Below are 20,171 nucleotides of genomic sequence, written 5' to 3' on the forward strand. Positions count from 1 at the left end.
CAGTTGAAAAATGCTACCAATATAATACTGCAGTGAAAATATATATCACTTTTGTTGAACATTGAACTTCATGCCAGTTATTGTATTATGTTGATAGACCCAGTAATTTTAGAGATATTTACTATAAATCAGACAAGCATTTTCACAAGAATTCTGGCCTGTCCTCTACCTACTGTTAAAATCACATATTAATAGTTAATAAAGTTGGGCTGTCACGTGAACGCGATCAGTGACGAAATCTAAACATCGAAGGCCTGTTTTGTGCGTGCAGTGCGTGTATGAAAGGTCTATATTGGTGTGTGTGTGTGTGTGCGGTGCAAGCCACGAGCATTTTTGAAACGGTCGTATTGATCAGACCTTTCTGTTAAAGGGATGTTCGTTAACACAGAATTCGCATTCACTTATAAAATACATCATTGAGGATAAAAAGTCAGCGTTCTTTCCGGGTGAAAGAACAGAGGCTGCGAGAGAGGGGAGAGACAGCGTTACAAAGAGTAAAGGCCTTTTTCAGTAATATGAGCAGATCCATTTAGGAGTTCATATAATTATTCCCTTTTTTTCCTCCTCTTCCCTCATCCTCCAGCCATTCCTCTCGCTGACATCCCGCCTCCCCCTCGCACCTTTTTACTCGTAGTTTCATCTCCATTTTTCTCCATAGTCCCTCTTTGAGAAAATCGCCCCCATAATCCCTCGCATGTCTCATTCTTCATACAGGTGCTCCGTCTTCGTCTTATTAGTCCTTCCTTTTTGCCCCCGGCTTGGCCCTGCTGCCTGCAAGCCCGCTTTCACAGGACCACCTCTGCTGCTGTCTCTCTCTGTTAAGTCCGAAGAGATGGGACGAGCCGAGCGAGGTCCCTTTTTTGTTTTACGAGCCACATAAGCGTTCCCACTCAGCAGCTTGACGTGCATGTGTTCGGTGTCTGACTGGCCTCTAGGCTGCCTTCAGGGCTCAGCGGCGGGGGTGTGAGAGAGGATTCCAGTGCCAGAGTGGGGACCGGGACCGGGACAGGTGCTTGTGCTGCCGGAGAGGATACCTGGACCGGGGAGGCTAAGGACGGCGTGTTGGTTAAAGGGGATGCGGGGGACAGTGGGACCACCGCCATCGCGTCGCCGCCCCCTCCGCGGTGGTCCCTCGAGTCCCGTTCGCGGAGCAGGTGCACCAGGGCGGCATGCTGGGCGCTGAGGGTGGCAGACAGGTGGGCGGGGAGGGCGTTGAAACCCGCGGTCAGCTGCTCCACGCGCTGCTCCAGAGACAGCATCTGCCGCTCCAGGTCCTCGCTGCGGTCGTTCAGGTCGGACATGAGCTCGTACATCACGCTCTGCATCTGAGGGGGAGAAGTGACTCAGCGTTTTGTAGCAAACAAGGGTAAAACCAGTGAACATGAATACAAGTGTCTCTAGGAAGTCCCTCAGTCTACAATGTGAGAAAAATATATGAGCGCTTTGGAATTGCTCACATTTCTGCCTGAATTAGTCATAAAATGTGGAATCGTGGACCATTCCTCATTAGAAAACTACTGCTGTTCAGCGAGACTCCTGGGTTCACTTACTTTTTCCTCCCTGTCCTGAGAATGTTCACATGTTATGGCCATTAAAAATATGATAACATGTAATTGTTTGAGTGGTATTAGTTTAACTCTAGAACACTTTTGCCGGGTGTTTTTCACCCAATCAAATACATTTATGTGATTTTCATTATGATGGTTTATCTGAGTGTCATGGGTCTCTGGCCAGCTTCACCATTGTCTTTGACATCTTTGATGGCCTGGGTGTTTTCCTAATCCAAAAGACACTTTTTCCTGGTTTTCACCCAGCGATAGTGATAGAAAGTAGGTTAGGGTTAATGTATTTAATCAGGCAGTCTTGCCCCCTTTCAAGGTTGGCATTCAGCACTGCCACATTTATTTTGCGACTTCAACTAGAGCTTTGCTCCTGTCGCAGAGATCGGTGTCTCTGACCTCCCAGCAAGTGAGTAACACATAGTTATTTTAGTCAGCTGGTCATTTATACCCATTTAAAATATGACATATTTTGTTTCTCTCTCCTGCGGCTGTTTGTGTGCCAAAGACACTAAGCCTTCACCAGGGAAGTCTCACATATCCTAGGAATGGGTGGACCAAAAACCAAGTTTCCATCTTCATTATTTTATTTTTTTTAGGAACTGTTTGTTCCCAAATTCCTAATTTTACAGTAATTTTGGAGCATTTTTATCTGGTCCTCTCATTATGCTTTTCTTTCATGTTATTAGACATGACACAGTTTAAAACAAAAGAACACTGCTCAAATATGCCATGTATTGTCATGTTTTGATATACAGTATATTGATGACAAGTACTTTTTATGGGGTGTATTATCTTCCGGCGTTGGTAATGGTGTTTTGAATATAGCAATAGTTTTTTAGGGTTAAGCAGACTCTGTTTATTCATTCTTAGGATTTTGATGAAGATCAGACCACATTTTATGAGCAATTTAGGCAGGAATATGAGAAATTCCAAAGCGTTCTCATACATTTATCTCCCACTGCATGAGGCAAAGTAAATGTAGCTGCTGCACTAGAGCTGGCAAAACCTGGACTGATCGAAGCGTTTTTCTTGTTCTACATCTAGTTCAGTTACTGAGCCTTGACAACATTCTCATCTTGGCCAAGTATCTCATAAGAAAAGAAAGTCTGGATATAAACTGGATTTTTTTTTTTATGTTTGTGTACAATGCTCGCGTCTGTAGGCAAATGTTGCAAATAATGTTCCTTTACCGCAGCTTTCTCCAGCGCTGCACTTTGAATATGACGTCGATGTGTCAATAACACCTGCTCCTAATGTTATGTCACCTGCAGCCTGGAGCGAACTGCCTTCCATATCCCATAAACGAGCTCTGTGCAACCGGGCACAAAAAGTTAAATCAAACAGGAGGGGAAAGGGGGAGGTAAGGTAAGTGCAAGTGCAAGAGGGCACAGCATGAGGATTATGGAGGCTGACTAAGACACAGGGGCTGGAGGAAGTCCTAAGTGTGCGAAACAGCCGTAACCATGGTGAACTCACAAGTGGCCGATTCGGTCCCGGTCATTGTGAGAATATAATAACACGGCAAAAATACTTAGTGCTTCGGGAATCACGAGACAAAGCACACCGTGGATGTCCATTTTTCTCTGTGCGCGCTCTCATTCTCACTTAGACACCCACGCAGTCCCAGATAAACATGATTCGTCTCTTTGTTTGTGTTAGCTCTCAGTCGTCCAGTGAATTTTCCATCCTTCCATTCTCTCTCCCTCCCTCCCCCTCTTTCTCACCCTCTCTTTATCCATTTCTGTCTCTCTTTCTCAACCTCTCACTTCTTCCCTCACTCACAGTCATCCCTGTTTTATCACTTGTTCTGGTTGCTAGGAGACCACAATGCCACGGAAACGGCGGCAGTCACTTGGCATAAGAGATAACCAACGTTTGGGACAGTCAGTCGTGAGTGCATCAATGACAAACAGAGGGACAAGTTACCTTTGAGAGGTCCACTAGTGTGTTGGCTTGATCGCTGAGCTTCCTCTGCTCCATTTTCACGCTGCGTAATCTGCATTTAGATAGACACACGTGAGAGGCACGGGCACACATAGAAGGGACATAGAAAAGAAAAAAGAAAAAAGCACAGAGTGACCGGTCCAAAGAGCTAATCCCCCGAGGTTCACACTACCGCGCTGTGGAACGGTCACCTTGCCCGCCTCATTTTACCTGCACTGGAGCACAGGCTGTTCGACTAATGCAAGCATGTTCTCCGAATCTATGGGGATTTGTGAGCAATTATATTTGCTATTCATGATACAGTAAAGAAAATGAAAATGAGCAAATTGCACACGTACAGAAGCATTAACATTTGGGAGGACAGACGTACAAACTTAACAAGAGTCACTGCTCTCTTGGGCATGACTGACCGACCATTTATGAGCAAAACACACTCAATTACAACCAATTTATGACCAACTAATTAATAAATCTATCTATGACTGTTATATTTGTATGCTTTGTTTTCTTTCTTTCTCTTCCTCTCTCTATTTCTAAATCATGATTACTACTTCTAGGTGGTAGCAGTAGTAGCAGCGGTGGTAGTATCTACATTACTTGTCGTTGTACTATTTACAGTTTACACACCCTGGTGGATTTTTTTAGCCATTTCTCAGAGCATATGAGTGAAAACACAAAAACTGTTTTTGCACTCATGGTCAGTGATGTTGTGAAGCCATTTACTGTGAAAAAAAAGTTTACCCACTCCACTTCCTAATACCGTGTATTGCCCCCTTTAGCATCAATGAGCAGCTTGAGTCTTTTGTGGTTGCTGTGGAGAAGGTTCTGTACAGGTGAAACTCGGGAAATTAGAATATAGGTAAAAAGTGCATTCATTTCTGTTATTCAACTTAAACTGTGAAACTAATATAGACTCATTACATGCAAGGTGAGATATGTAGCCTTTATTTGTTATAATTTTGATAACTATGGCTCACAGTTTGTAAAATCCCCAGATTCAAAATGTCATAAAATTAGAATTTTGAAAATGGACAGTAAGCCATAATCATCAAAATTATAACAGGCTTGACATATGTCACTTTGCATGCAAATTAGTTTCACATTTTAAGTAGAATTACAGAAAAAAAGAACTTTTGAATGATGTTCTAAATTTCCGAGTTTCACCTGCATAATCTGATGGTAAAGCGGCCCATTCTTCTTGGCAAAAAGCCTTCAGTTTCTGTAAGTTCTTGGGCTGCCTTGCATGAACAGCGCGTTTGAGCTCTCCTCACAGCGGTTCAATGATATTGAGGTCAGGAGACTGAGATCGCCACGTTGGTTAATTTTCATTCATATTCTTGTAGAAATGGCCAAAAATAAATAAATAAATATAAAATCAAAAAACACCAAGGTGTGTAAACTTATTGGCACAGCTGCATCTTCTATTTCTGTCAAATATTTTTTCGTCCCTTCATTAGGATACTTTACACTATTCCCTGGATAATGTCCATGTCCTCCCTCATTTCTGCATGTTTCATGTTTCCTTTGCACCATTGTAAATATGCACTAAATCTTGAAAAAAAAAACAAGACAAAAGAAAAAGCAAGAATCACATGCATTTCTGAACACATTTGCAGAGGTTTAAACTATAGGGTTAGCAGGTTTTATGAAGACACAATAGCTAAATCTTATCAGCATCTTCTGCTCATGCATATAGGACGTTATCTTGACATAATTATTGCAGGCTTTGAAATGTGCTAATTGTGACCACTCAAATCAAGTTTTGATTCAGCTCAATCTTCCAGCCCCGCGCTCGGTCGCCCGAAAGCCCCAGCTCCCAGATACAGATCTCCTTTTATAACATCTATAATGCATGAACACACGCTGGCAGAGCAAAGAGCTGAATTTTATAAATAAACTGGCCCCTCAATGCATTCGACAATATGCTAATGATTGACCTTTTCCTCATTGTGATATCTTCGACTTCCTGTTTAGCGCGTTTGAAGAAAAGGGCTTGGAATGTGTTCTATGCTACAATTAAGAGTGAATTCTCAAACTCGGACACAAAAGGATGCATTATGCAAATATCTGTAAGCTTTGCGTGACCTGTTCTAGATCAAAGCCTGAAAAACAAAATTCGAGGACCACTTAATTTAAAAACAATAACGCTTGTAAAGCTTCCTGACTGAATTAGAGGAAATGAAGTGGCAAACCTGACACCACATCGGCCATAAAAGGAGCCACAGCTTTACAATCGTACACAATATAAACTAACTCATCGATCTGTGGTGACTTGGAGCCCCTTCTGGCGGCGAATCTGTTTTTTTGGGATAATTGCAACACCCACAAACTGGGCCAATCCGCGCCACACAGCCCCTATGGAAATGCCCCTCTTGTGAGCAGAGCCTGTATGGTTATCGTCTTTGATCTAAACCGTGGGTGGACAGGAATCGCTGCACATTTCAAAGCCTCCGTCGTGGGCCCTGTGTGAAGTGTGTGAAGAGTGCACTCACTGGTGGATGGCCTGCAGGAACTTGCGCTGGTGCTTGCGGACTCTGGAGTGGTCGATCTTCTTCGTCAGCTTGGTGTGTTTGTAGATGAGCCATGTCTCCCTCAGCACGTTAGCCGCCGCGTTCTTTATCTAAACCAAAGCCAACAGAGGAAACACACGCAGTTAGCAACAGGTAGCCCTTGGCAACTGAGGCAAGCAACAGGTTCACCCGACCCTGATGTTAGCTCTTTCTGTATTGTTGTTCTGCAAACACACATAAAAAAATAAATGGAACAAATTTCTTCACTTAGACTCTACTCTCGGGCTCACAGTTTCTCTGTCAGACGCCGAGTTGGCTGCCAGCACTCTTCATGCGCAAACAGCCCGTTCCTTGGGGAGCTCTGGCACTGAGAGCCAACGGGAGTCTCATATGCCACATTATATCTGACTTGACTAAAGTGGGCTTCATTATTCATTTCTTTACATAAACAAGACTTAATAACAAAAAGCATAAACAAATTCAGAATTTGCAAATAAAGACTTTGTAGAAACATTGAAAAACGTTGTGTGATACTTGAGTGGAGAGGCTGAATAATGGAAGCCTTTTTGAAAGTCCTAAATATTCGTGTGCAATGAGAACCAGGACTGAATACAATCTAAAGTTCGGGCCTCCAAGAGAGAGATCACGCTGCTACTGTTGCTCCCGTGTGCTTCAGCTCCTTATATCTCTATATGTGGCCCTGTAATTAAAAGGCAGGGGTTTGACACCCATAGCGCGGGTGGATACCGCAGAGAAGGGCAGGGGAGTGAGAATCTGTAAGGACATAAATTGAATGAAAGACTTCAAAGAGAAGCTGAGCATTGAACAAAGCACAATTAAACCCCATCCATGGAGCACAAAGCTCCCCGCAGCTTGTCTAATCAGCAGCCATCCTCTGCAGTCAAGCGCCGCTCACTTCTAGACACACATGTGCACACCGCTGGACATAGCCCGAGACATGTGGAGGCCCTGGATGTACATCGAGAACCACATTCACACACGCTCCTTCCAGAAAAGTAAGGATTTTTGGAAGAAAACCTCACTATACCAGGACTTTAGCCTGAAGGGGGCACATGTGTGAATGTGGCTTAACACCAACCAAATTCACTTTTCATATTTAGGTCATCCATGATAATGCATGCACATCACATTCACCAGTAATTTGGATGAAGTTTAACACTTGAGTAGAATGTAAGCCCTGAGGTCCTTTCTAAGTCCTTTGAGGCTTAACAGCAGAGTGTATCAATGGGATTACAGAAGTCTCATTTATGCAGCACAGACTGTCACTGTCAGAGCCACAGCTTTATAAAGGCAATGTAGACCGTACTGAGCCATCTTAAACTTTAAATTATCTTCAGACAGCAAACTTAGCACCCACAGTGTGAGGATCATAAGGTTAAGTACTGTTATCAGCGTCAGTGTGATATTACTGTACATATCCACTAGTCTGTGGTGAAGTGAAATGCCATATTCAATTTATCTGTTCATTATATTCTGCAGCAACAGAAATCTTTGAGCACCGATGGCATCTTGCTTTTCCAATATCTTATTGTTAATTTATGTATGGAGTTCATATGCAGGAATGGTATTGCTCTCTATGACAGAGAAGTATCTCGTGCAAGAAGAGAAGAATCTGGTGCAATAAAAACAGCAGTATGAGCAGCTCCGGAGGCAGATGGGCTGAACCTGGGTGGTCATTTCAGGACATATGTTTGCTGTGGGTCTGGGATCTGTTCTGGGCTCCTCTGCACAGCACACCTTATGCCAGGTACATGAGACACCTGTTATACTGGGAGTTCCCACATCACACCCTGCTGATTGCTGACATAATGTTGCAAACAGTTTCCAGATTAATATATTATGCGACAAAAGTTTAGACGCAAACGCTAAATCCGGCATAAATGCTTTCGGGGTTTCGGAAAAGTCAGCTGTTATTTTGGAAATTTTACAATCCTGTCACAAAGTTTATTGGTGTCACTGTCATTATGTAAAGAGGTGGCCAAGTTGGAACAAAAAATGAGGAACTAGAAAAGTTGAATCGTTCACGCACACCTACGCAGTCACACTTATAGTAAGATACTTCTACATCCACCGCTTCTCTGGAGTAGAATGAAAAAAGCTGATCATTTTCGGCCCTAAGGCAATGTAAGTAAAGTTAAGCCTCCGACCTTCAGATTTCTGGATGAACGTTCACTGCTGGTCTTCTTTGTGATAATTTTCTCACCTTGTCTCCGGACCCCTCTTACCCCAATCCAGGCCTGACGACAGTGAGGTGCAATTAGTGATTAGGAGCTGTGATGAGGCACCACTTGAGCTCCTCCACCGCAGCCAAAGTCACCCGACAGGCGTATTACCGTGGCAACAGCTCCTCCTCCATGTGCCTCCGTGACACATGGCCTCACCTCCTCTGACCTTCCACTCAAGGCCATTGTGACAACCAGAAGAGACAGGTCCAACATACGAAAGCACTAACGTCCAGCGCAGCAACAAGCACCTGAACCACACTGCACTTTCAGAGGCTGCATTTGAGGCTTTAGTTCGCCATCAATCTGTGAATAAATGTTGAAGTTGTTTTGATCTGGTTTGTGTTAAAAAATATTAAAATTAAAAAAAGTTCTAAAACTATTAAGTCTTTGCAAACAAAACACTGAAGTGAAATGCCATCTCCCATTACTTTAAAGTGTAAAAAGTGGTGGTATTTTTTCATTGTACAAGCCTGATGTTCTCAATGACAAGACTTGAAACCAAAAGAGTTTATGAACAGTATAATATATACACTTGTGCAGGCTCTCATTCGTCTAGGAAGTGTTCATTGTAGTGAAGCTTAAATTGTGAACAAGACTGGGTTTGGTTGAGTATGTTTCGCTTCTATTCACAGACACTATTCACAGCCTTTGTCTCAGCAGAGCATAACAAAGACTTGCTAATTGAGTGATGCTATAAACAACCTGAATAGGTGGGTGATGTTTTAGTCCCCTCCTCCTAGGTGGGGCTTGAGTCTTATACAGGCGCATAGAGTTGCCTTGTGTACGAAAAATAAACAAGCCTTGCCTTGATTATATAAGAGCGCTCTAGCTTTGGTCCAGTGTCACATTCTGACCTCAAGAGCTAAGAAGAAGCTTCTGTGAATCAATGTCTCAACTCAATCAAACCCAGTCAACAAGTTAAGCTCCACTTCGATGTGTATTACCTTTGTTGATGTTCTGCTTGGATAAGCCTCAGAACATGAACATTGACTAAAAATATTTAAAGGTGCATTATGCAACTTTTTATGTGAGAAAAACAGTTGATATTTTTGCGTAATTGACCTTTAAGTGACCCAACAGCTGTATGACTGGTCAGCACGGCGCCTTTACTGTCCATCACAGTGGTCTCTAGGTTTGGACAGTGGCACAGATGGTAGAGCGGGTCGTCGGGAGTTCAAATCCCGCCTGCTAAAGGTGCAGACTGTTGTTGTGTCCTTGGGCAAGACACTTCACGCTCCTTGCCTCCAGTGTGAATGAGAGCGTGAATGGGTGACTGGATCCTTGCTGTAAAGCGCTTTGAGTGCCTAATGTAGGTGGAAAAGCGCTATATAAGTTGAGACCATTAACCATTTACCACTTTTCACTGCTGACGGACCCTCTCACAAGAAAACCTACAAAACAATTGATCCTGGAGCGTTGTCGAGACCACCATGATCAAATACAGCCACTGGGTCACTACAAGGTCAATAATGCAATATAAACTTTTATAACCCTTTTCGCATTAAAAGTTGCATAATGCACCTTTAATTCATTTGGTGAGTAGGTAACATCCTATTTAGTTCAGCAATTGTAAACTCCTGACTTATTATAGGCAGTTTTGTATCTGTTAATTGTTTATTACTAATGATTGCTTTTTAATGCACATAATAGTTTTTTGCTGTTTTTATTACTTCGATGGACACTGGTGCATATGTTTTATTTTACTGTATTGTGAAGGATCAACTGTTTCTGCTGCACTTTGGACACTGTTTATGTTTATACATGACTTCACTAACTTTTGGGATGAAAATACCATGTAGCCTAATCAATAGAAGTTGGAAGTATGACATCATCACAGAGAGCACCAATATACGATTAGAATAAAGGTGTGTCCGTTAAAACCCACTGAGATCAATTTAAGAGTGAAAAACAACATCCGACTGCAGCGTAATTTGAGTCACAATCACTTAGTGCTAATAATGCTGCATCTGACCAGCGTGTAAATGAAGACACCCTTATTTTCTCAGCTCAGACAGAGAGCAAACTTATCTCTGCTCTTCGGGGGATAGACTGCTCCCATTTGGCCAGAGTAAACACTGAAAGTCACAGCGTCCGACGGGCTGAGCCCAAACTGCACTGAATATTTAGAGAAGTCTGGGATGAGAAAATGCCACAGGGATATTTGATGTGCACTGACTTTATATTATTGCAAATTCTGGCAACAAATTTATGGAAACAAACTTGTTTAACTATAGAAGTTACCACAGCAGACCTCAGAACTCCATTTATACAGAGTCAAGCAATGTTTCATGTCTGATCAAGAGGCTTTAGTCATGACACCTGACATTTCACATCTCCTCTGATATCTAATTATGGGTCATAACTGTATAATGGCCCCAGATAAGGGAAAAACACAAAAGAAAAAGATAATGATCATGTTCAATAAATTATTTCATGTTAAAGTAAGAGATGGAGCGATAGGGAACATCTGATGCAGAGTATAGAAACCTGGAAACCTGAAGGCCAAAGTAGAAACATCTCGAAATTGCTGGAGAAGGACAGAGCCAAGATCCCGTTAGATACAGACTGACGAAACAGCAGCATTGTGGTTTAAATAGCAATACCAAGTGATTCCAACATCAAGAAAAAGAACTCAGAGAAGAGCCTGGAGGGTGAAGACATCAGTGGTGCCCATGGCCATTGGAGCACTCGGGGCACTAACCCCCAAACTGAAGGAGTGCAGATCCCAGGGAAAACATCAGACATCTCAGTCCAGGAAAGTGCAGTTCCAGGAACAGCAAAGCTGCACAGCCATGTTAATCTAATCATAGGAAACAGGGCTCTTTGCTAAAGTTGCTGCTTTGGAACTGAAGCCAAAGCGGCGAAAGTAGAGTTTTAAACCACACACCGCAGCACTTTCTCATAAAGTTCACCACTGAAAACGCTTATTAACAAAATACAGAAGGAAATACTAATACTTGATTTTAGATATAAAAAAATCTGTCCATGTTCAATGATATACTGTTAGGTAAACATGACTTTACTGATAACAACTGTAATCTTAATTTACAATTTACAATTATAAACATTTATTTTATTTCATTGTTTATGTTTTTGTTTAGGTTCTTGATGACCTGAGGAAGATCCAATTAGATCGAAGGTTGTCTCAATAAATGCAGTCTTTGGAGTGAGTGTGCAGGCTTTTTCATCATTCACTGTTCACCGTAGCCTTGCACCTGGTGACGTGCGTATATTTTTGCTGTTTGAACTTGTTTAGGTTCTTGAAACAATTCTTCAATCAGAAAGCATAAATGAGCCCCACTCTGTGGGTAGCCAGTTCTTAAGGCTGAATCTAGCGTGTGCTGTGACGGGGTCATTCGGACTGTTGCAGCTGAGAAGATGAAGCTCTCGAGTTACCTGTCAATACATGTTCCTACTTTCATCTATAGCCAGGACCTGTGGGTCATGACTCATGAACGAAAGACATACAAGCACTCGATATGAGTTTTCTACGCAGAGTGGCTGGGTGCTTCCTTCAACCACGTTCACCGCATGTGTCCTCCACTGGACAGTATCAGTTTTTTCTTCAATAATCCTGACACTACCAGGAGCATGTCTCGAATATGGCTTTTAAGATAGGGTGAGGAGGTGAGGAGAATGCTGGAGGGACTATGTCTTTTGGCAGGCCAGAGAAAGCCTAAATGTCCTCCCCAGAGGACCTGGAGGAAGTGTCTAAGGTGAAGGAACTCTGGGAGTCACTACTGACAGCTACCTCTGCCATCAGGCTCCCCATAGCTGAAGAAAATGGATGGAATTATTATTATTTTTAGCTTATATCGTCTGGACAGTGTTAATAAACACACACATGATTTATGCATAATTTCCACACTCGCTCTCTGTAGTTGTGGTGTGGATGGATCAGCAGGCTACATCCCATTGACAGTTAATAACCCATTAAAAGGAGCAACACACATTCTCCTTAAGTGTTGAACGTGTGTGCTGCTCTGTGCATCTGATCTATCTCTATCTATCTCATATGGGACAATGACAGGATGTAGTCTGTTGTTGCATAATTCATCACAAAGCCTTGAGTGATTCTATTCTCTTGTTATGACCAGAGAGGGGAACAGCAGTGTCCATGTAAATCAATGTGGGTATAGCTTCAATCATTGGTCTCGCAGTAATAGAGGGCACAACGCAATTATAACGCCGTAAACCCTGGGCCCTTTGAAGGAAATGTCAGTTCCCCGAGCGCGGTCTGACACCTCCTTACTGCTGATGTTCAGTGGTGATTAACTGGGTTACAAATTAAAGCTCTGTTAATTGGTAAATAATGTAAAAATGTTGTGGTCGGAACTGCCTGATAAAACATAATTACAATGCAATCATTTGGAAAAGTGCTATTTACACAACTTCATGCAGATCAGCTGGCCTGCCTTTGGAACCACGTCTTCAAGACTTTGCAGAATATATCTCCACTTTCTCCCCAATGTTCTATTCAGCCATTCAAGTCTATGGCAACAAACTTCTCGATCATACTTTATAGCACAGTAATAATATGGTAATTTATAGGATGGATGATAACAAGGGGGGGAATTCATTATGAAGCCCAGTTTCCAGTTTATTCTCAAGAAAATTTGGGTTATTTGGGTTAGGACTAGGGTTATTAAGCAAGATTTAAATTAAGTATGTGTGCAAGTATAATGGGTATAATTAGCATAGCTCATTTTATGTTAATTATAATAATTCATTTCATTACACTTTAAATAATAGGCCACTGTTTTTCCAAAAAGACCAAAGATGTTGTTAGCATTTAGCCTCTCCTCCTCTCCTCTATGGGGCCAAACGGGGGTGAAGCTAGAAGCGACCAAGCTCTTCCATGTTTTCCCTATTTAAATACCGTTACGTGAGCAGTTACACAAGTATAGTTACACAAAATTAAACATGTCGATTTTGTGGATAAAAAGGGAACTATATTGTAAGGCGTAATAACACCTTAGGAGCACTTCGACGTCCACCCAATAAAGTGAAGATATTACTGTGACTATACTTGGATCGTGTACAGGCTCATGTAACCATATTCAAATAGGGGAAACGTGGAAGAGCTTGGTCGCTTCTAACTTCTCCAGCTTGGCCCCATAAGCTCCTTTTCTATAGGCGCGTGTCGGCCGAATGGCTCTTTTACCCGCTTTGTCGAGCTTTTCCATAGCAAAGGCCAGGGCCAAACTGGTCTGTCCAAGTATAGGTTTTGAGACCGACCTTTGGCTGTGGCCAAAGCGCGCTAGTCTGTGTCTGATGTGACGTGAACAGACTGCTGGCCTCTGATTGGCAACGAGAGAGTGGACAGCACTCACTATTAACACGCAAGTCATACGGATTAATATAATATAATAATATAATATATACATATAATATTTCACATTATACGGCTGTTCTAAAAGGGGATTTTGCAGATATTAGCATTTAGCCGCTGTTTGAGCAGCTTTAGCTAATGTTAGCATAGCATTTGCATGTACCTAACCTTCATCATCACGGCTTACAAAACTTTTAATGACGATCTGTACAACGTGCTCCTCGTGGAGGCGTAGCACACAACAAATGTGTGGTGGAAACAGAAGTATGTGTGGGGTAGAGTTGATACGTGCACGTAGATCGTGCCGTGCACGGCCGGGTTCTGCTATGTTGAATGACGGCTATAGAGAAGAGGGGGAGAGGCTATGCTAATGCCGTCTGTGCTCTATTTACATGACTGAGCTCACACGTAAAGACCAGACAGCTACACATCAACTCGTCTAAGCTCAGGTAAGAACATATCTCAGTATTTAAAAACGGTGGCCTATTCCTTTAATTGGGCGGTCTTGTCATCATGGGAGACCTATGTTACTTGAGAATCTATGTTTACATATACACACCTTATTTCAAATCCTGAATTCACTCAAACCTCAGCCGTCATCCCTCAGGTACATCTTGTTCTCCACCTTCTTTGAACCACTTTTATACATTAGTGCCAAATCCAATTGCATTAGATTCTCAAACTCCCCATAAAAGCTGCAGTTTTGGAGACTGTCTGACCCAGACGTCCTGCCGCCACAATTTGTCCCATGTAGCCCTCCATTACACTTCATTTTTCTAGGTTCAATCATCAACTTCGGAGACAAATGTTCTCCTGCTGCTTAATGCATCCACCCACTAAACAGGTGGTACAGTCTGTTACTCACTGTACCTGTCAGCGCTCAAGACTTTGTGCCTGGCAAGTCTTTTGTTGCCTTTGTATTAAACTGTTTGATATGCCTTGTCATTCAGTTCACAATTATATATTTCAGAGGATGACGATTAATATTTTAACACCTGAAATGTGCTTAAAGCCACACCGCTTAACCTTTCAGGGAATTTATGGCTCTGAAGAGAAAATGAACTGTCACAAAATCCTGCTAAATAAACAACACACGTGATATATTACCAAATGTGCTTGTATCTGCTCAGCTAGACACCGACATTACTATTGCAGAGGGTCATCAACATAACACGTTTGGCTACCTGTAAATCAAAGCAGCAACATCTCCATGAAGAAGAGCTGGTGATGTCCCGCCCCCAGAAAAATTACAACAAGTCATGTCAGAGGAAAAGTAAGTACATACATTTTTACACCGATATTGTTATAAATTCTCTATTATAGTTGACCAGGTGGGAGGAGTTTATTGTTGCTAGGTAGCGGAGCACCATATAAATAGTTGAGCAGTCAGTTTACAGTTAGTTGGGCAGTTGCAAATGTCTGCGTCTGGTTCAGAGGTGGGTTGAAATTATAGTTATTATTACAGTTATTCATATTTTTTAGCATAGTTTCAGATTGTATTTAGTCAATTATTAGTTTCTGACTCTCTCTTTTGTTATCTGTGCTAAGCTATTTAACACATTGAGTGACCAAAACGGAAAAAGTCATTTTTTGCTCCTATGCGTTGAGTGCCAAAAACGTAAAAAATAAATAAATTAAAAAATAGATGAAACTAGACGCTCTAATACACCTTATGTGTGCTTTTGGGAGCTCTGTGATGAACAGAAGTGAAATAAATGACCATCAAAAACTCATGATCTGGACATTTCATATTATTGTGTTTCTTTTCTTTTTAGTCTGAGGGGACGTGGTGTTGCACTACAAACAGCTGTGAAGCCGACACTTTCTCGACTCGAGCGGCTTCCCATGGATGGATTGAAACAGCTGAGATTTGAACGTTTCTCTGAGTTTCTAAATGGTTACAATCGGTCCATGGACGGCTGAGAAACATCCTGTTAAAGTCTTCAATCCGAGAACTAGGCTGTTAAAATGCGCACGCGATAAAAAGCGGTCAATCTGCAGCAACAAGCGTTGTTTGAATACGTGTCAACAATGTTGTCATTAAAAATTGACTTGAAACGGAGATGCAGTATTTAGGCATTTGCCTCTTCCCATAACGTTCCTGCCTGAGAGGAGAGAGATAGAGAAAAGAGAGTGTTTCACAAAACACGCAATATCTCTAGAAAAAAATCTGTGATTTTGATCAAAACTAGGCACTCTTGGCACTGTACAGCTAAATCCCCAAAACAGTGCGGCACTCAATGTGTTAAGTATTGTAATTTAGGTGCTCAGTTATGTGTATAATCGTAGTAATCAGTTGGTCAGATGTGCTTTCAGATCACCAGATATTTGTAACAGACTTTGTAAAAGAAACTGCCCTTTGTGTCCGAATTGGATGTGTTGTGCGGATGAAGAATTCCAAAATCATTATACAGTCCCACAACCCCCAATATTGGTCTGTCGAGCCAAATACAATCACTAATAGATATAACAAATAAAAGCTCAATAAATGCATTGTGTTTATTGGGTAAACTGTTGCAGTATGGCTTCAACATACTATGAGCACAGTATGTTGTAATCCTCATCAATATAAATAAAATAAACAGCGTGAAGTGTATGAGACAGTCGTCAGGTTTGGTGTCAAACGCACTCGCTAATGTAACTAAATGTTTGATACAATAAGGCTCATGGTCTGGACAGTTATTCCAAAGCGATATCTACATCATATATTTTATTTCCTTTTCATTATCGGTCAATAGTAATTACATTAAACGGTACGAGGCATTGACTCAGTAAATGAATTCCCCTTTTGTAGAATTATTTCCTACCAAATCTATTGCTATCAATCAGCCCGTCTTGTTTCATCACCCCGATACGTAGCTGCCATAATGTACCCTACATATTTGATACAGTGGGCTATTTTTACCGCTAGGGTCTTTCGACTGTATAAAAAATTGAGCAGGATCAGAGAAGGGGAGTAGAGAGAGAGGGAGAGTGAGATGGATGGAGCACGGGAGGGGAATTTGGTGAGAGGAGAGGGGAAAAGGTAAGGTGACAGATTAGGCGGCAACGAGGAAAGGATTTGTTGTAAGAAAAGAGACAAATGTCAGCGGATGGGGAGATAGCAGAGCACCAGGATATGACCTTCTACCAACCCATTCGCTTAAATAACACGGCTCTCCAACGGCACAATACTGACAGATACAGTGAGGCGAAGTCACACTCACAGCACTAGACATGGAGTTGTCATAGTTCGTAACATGGCACTAGTCTGTATTGTGTTTGCCATTCAGTGCATTAGCTGTGACCTTGTGTGATATGAATCTTTTGTAGTGCTTCATCTGGCGGCCAAAGCAATTTAGTTTTTTGGAAGAGAATATTGACCCTGCCGGCAACTTCAAATGATATTAAAAAGTCTGTATCAATGTCATCACCTGAGCGCTAATAACTCACTTTACTCCCATTACAGTTGAGCTAAACAGGATGTCCATGTGTGACTTTGAGTCAAGTTTAGTGCTGCTGTGGGATGGAAAGTATTTACAAATGTCACAATTATTGACACCAAAAAGTGACAAGTGACATTCTTTATTCACTTCTTTCCCACTGGTTAATTATATCGACAATTACCAATAAACAACAGTGTTTCTACTGCGATGAAACAGACTCCCCATTGCACCAGAACATGGTTAACACAAAATGTTGCTGAAACTTAAAAAAAAAAACTAAATGTTGACAATTGTGATGTTTATTATTTCCTTTTTGGAAATGGGCACCTATGCAACCATACTGTACATAAGGGCCATTTTCAGTGATCCCAAGTCCTGACCCAAAGTCTTACCATCCTTCACATCGTTTTTAGATCAGAATGAGCCTGTTTGATGCTTGGCTACAGTAGTTGTGATATTCCCCTAATCAAAACGACATAGCCTTCACAAACAGCACATCTGCACTGCATTAACAGCACACATGCCTACGCACCCGTTTGGTGAGTTGCGTGTCCATCATGAAGTTGTGTACGTGTTTCTCGGCCTTGGTCAGCTCCAGTTTCCTGGCTACCACAGCCACCACAAGAGCCGTGCAGCCTGCGCCCTGCAAACAGACAGACAGAGTCAAAGCCTCAGGATTTAACACTTGGGCTTAAGTGAAACAATGGAATGATTTCAGATGGAGGGCAAGAGCCAATTAACCTGGCTAAAGCCAGACTGATAATACAGTACAAATAACATTAGCGCAGTAATATCAATCTGGAGTGGCTCCAGTTTGAGCAGGACAGGTTTTAGCAGAGCAGCAATCACAGCACCGGCTTTATAGTTATAAACAAGCATGCTATGATTGTAAAATATGTAGTTAGAACATTCATTGTTGTGTTATGTAAATATGTACCAGAAGACCTGACGTTTTTTGCATGGTGTGTCCAGTATCACTAAGAGTGTTTGTAGTAGTCCGTAAAGAGATCAGCGCGAGCATTCATGATGGATTTAAGTGATTTTGTGAACCCACAAAACAAACAATCCAGCCTGCATTTTTTTTTTTACATGGATAATCCCAGTAATTACAGAGGCATTAACTAAAGCTAAAAGGCAAATTCTACCATAGAATGCTGACCTATCCTCAGTTTTAACCTATGGACTATTTGGAGTGTTTGAGTGCTGCATGAGCACGTGGGTCTCAAGAGATTAGAGCATTAGACTAGAACATTACATTGTAATGCCATAGAATGCAATACAATATATTAACAATTAAAAACAAAATACTGTATGTTTTGAATGGTCAACAGTCCCTCAGCCATAAAAGTAAAAGAAATGTGAGTGAAACCCATGAATTACTAAATGCACTGAGAAACCAGCCCAGATGATTAAACAATGGCAGGACAAATATGAAGAGGGAGAAGTGAATGAGAGAGACGGAGGCGAGATTAGGAGGGAAAGCTCTGTTCCAACACACGCAATTCCTTGTGAGGAGACCCAAGCCAGATCTATTTTCACAACCATTCCATCTGGTGTGAGATTCCTTCTATATAACGGCTATATGTAGCTGAAATATTATGATGCTCTAAACTGAGAGAAAAAAGCATCAAAAGATTGACACCACCTAATTTCATTTAATGAGATGCTGTCAATCTGAATTACATGGCGTCAGTCTTCTCCGGGCCCTGCAGGAGGTGTTAAAGTGTAAAACGTGGCGATGTTTGCCCTTATTCTAGCAAGGCCCGACTGTCCCAACCCACATGGGAATATGCGGCAAACTCATCTGGGAGAAGAGAGTGACAGCAGTCTCTCAACCAGAAAGACATGCTTCAGAGGAGGAAGAGGAGAGGTGCCCAAACGCTGCCAGGACGACAGACTTAATTAACTTTCCGATTAGACACGGTTCCAAATGGGGGCCGCGGAAAAGTGCGTGCAGGTTGTTCTGAAGCATCAGTGAGAGAGAGGTGATGATGTTAATGAGGTCATATAACTCCTGGATGGAGAATAGAAGTGTTTAATAACAATATGAGTGCTCTCGCTTCCTGATTGCGAGTGTGAGCAACTCAAAGTCGGGCAAAACTGAGACCCAGAAACCCAGAAAGGCTTAAAATAACAATAAAATCCATAAAACGTAATAAGAAAAGTATTTACAGAAGCAGTCGTTTGGTTATTTGCAGTTTTCAGAATGTGATGATGTGATTGTGTACTTAAAAGGCGACAGAGCAAGAATCACGCAGCATTTCGATTTTCCATGATGAGCTTCTGTGCAACTAAAGGTAATACATTATTTTACACAACCTTGATGCATTGTACATGGTAAATTTAGTACAATGCATTGTGCTATGTAACAATGTGTAATACCTATGCAGTACATACACAATGGAATAATGTGTATTAGCATTTTGGAGGTACATAAGATTCAAGATTCAAGATTTTTTATTTGTTAAACCATATGAATGATTTGAAATTATATTTCTCTCATCCTTGATTGGGAGGGGGGGGGGGGGGGGGGGGGGGGGGAGAGTTCAGCTTCCCGATGGCCTTGTGTATGAAATAATGTAATATGACATTAGAACCTTTGGGTTCGGGCAGAGGTTAGGGTTAGAGTTTGGGTCTGATGTCTTATTACATTATGAACCACCATAATACTAATACACATTGTGTATCTAACCTGTAGGTGCAAGTTATTACACATTGCTACATAGCACATTACATTGTACTTAATGTGGCAGGTACATCAAGGGTAGTGTAAAATAAAGTGTTACCCAACTAAGTAAAATGTGTATATGAAAAGAGAGTATACTTGTGAAGACACATCTGAGTGCATTTAACAAACATAACTTTGCTCAGTGATACCTGCGCTAGAATAAAGCAAATTATTTAATCTATGTATTGCATGAAACAAGCACAATAGATTTTATTGATTGTTAATTTTGCTGGGACTGCGCATATTACTGAATACACATGCATGTAAACACGCCATAGGATAATTTCCATCCGTTGTCCCACACTCGCACTTTTTTGAGGAATTGGACAAATCAAAGAAAACCAAAAAGGTGAAAAGCCAGTAAACCAGTGGTGTAGTTTCAGAAAATGTATAAAAAAATATTTGCAATTCAGTTTAAAAAATA

General features: G+C 41.6%; 1 protein-coding gene across 1 annotated transcript in view; it reads right to left on the reverse strand.

The window, feature by feature from the left end:
* Positions 1 to 204: 204 nt before the first annotated feature.
* The window catches only part of kcnn3 (potassium intermediate/small conductance calcium-activated channel, subfamily N, member 3), an 84,767-nt gene continuing 64,800 nt past the window's right edge, over positions 205 to 20,171 (reverse strand). The window contains exons 7-10 of the mRNA XM_079560929.1: positions 17,552 to 17,662; positions 5,999 to 6,126; positions 3,489 to 3,558; positions 205 to 1,325 (exon numbers count right to left, since the gene is read on the reverse strand). Coding sequence (XP_079417055.1) covers positions 891 to 1,325; positions 3,489 to 3,558; positions 5,999 to 6,126; positions 17,552 to 17,662 — 744 coding nt within the window. The 3' untranslated portion in view covers positions 205 to 890. The remainder of the gene's footprint in view (positions 1,326 to 3,488; positions 3,559 to 5,998; positions 6,127 to 17,551; positions 17,663 to 20,171) is intronic.

This window comes from Gobius niger (assembly GCF_951799975.1).
Source record: "Gobius niger genome assembly, chromosome: 8".
Taxonomy (NCBI): domain Eukaryota; kingdom Metazoa; phylum Chordata; class Actinopteri; order Gobiiformes; family Gobiidae; genus Gobius; species Gobius niger.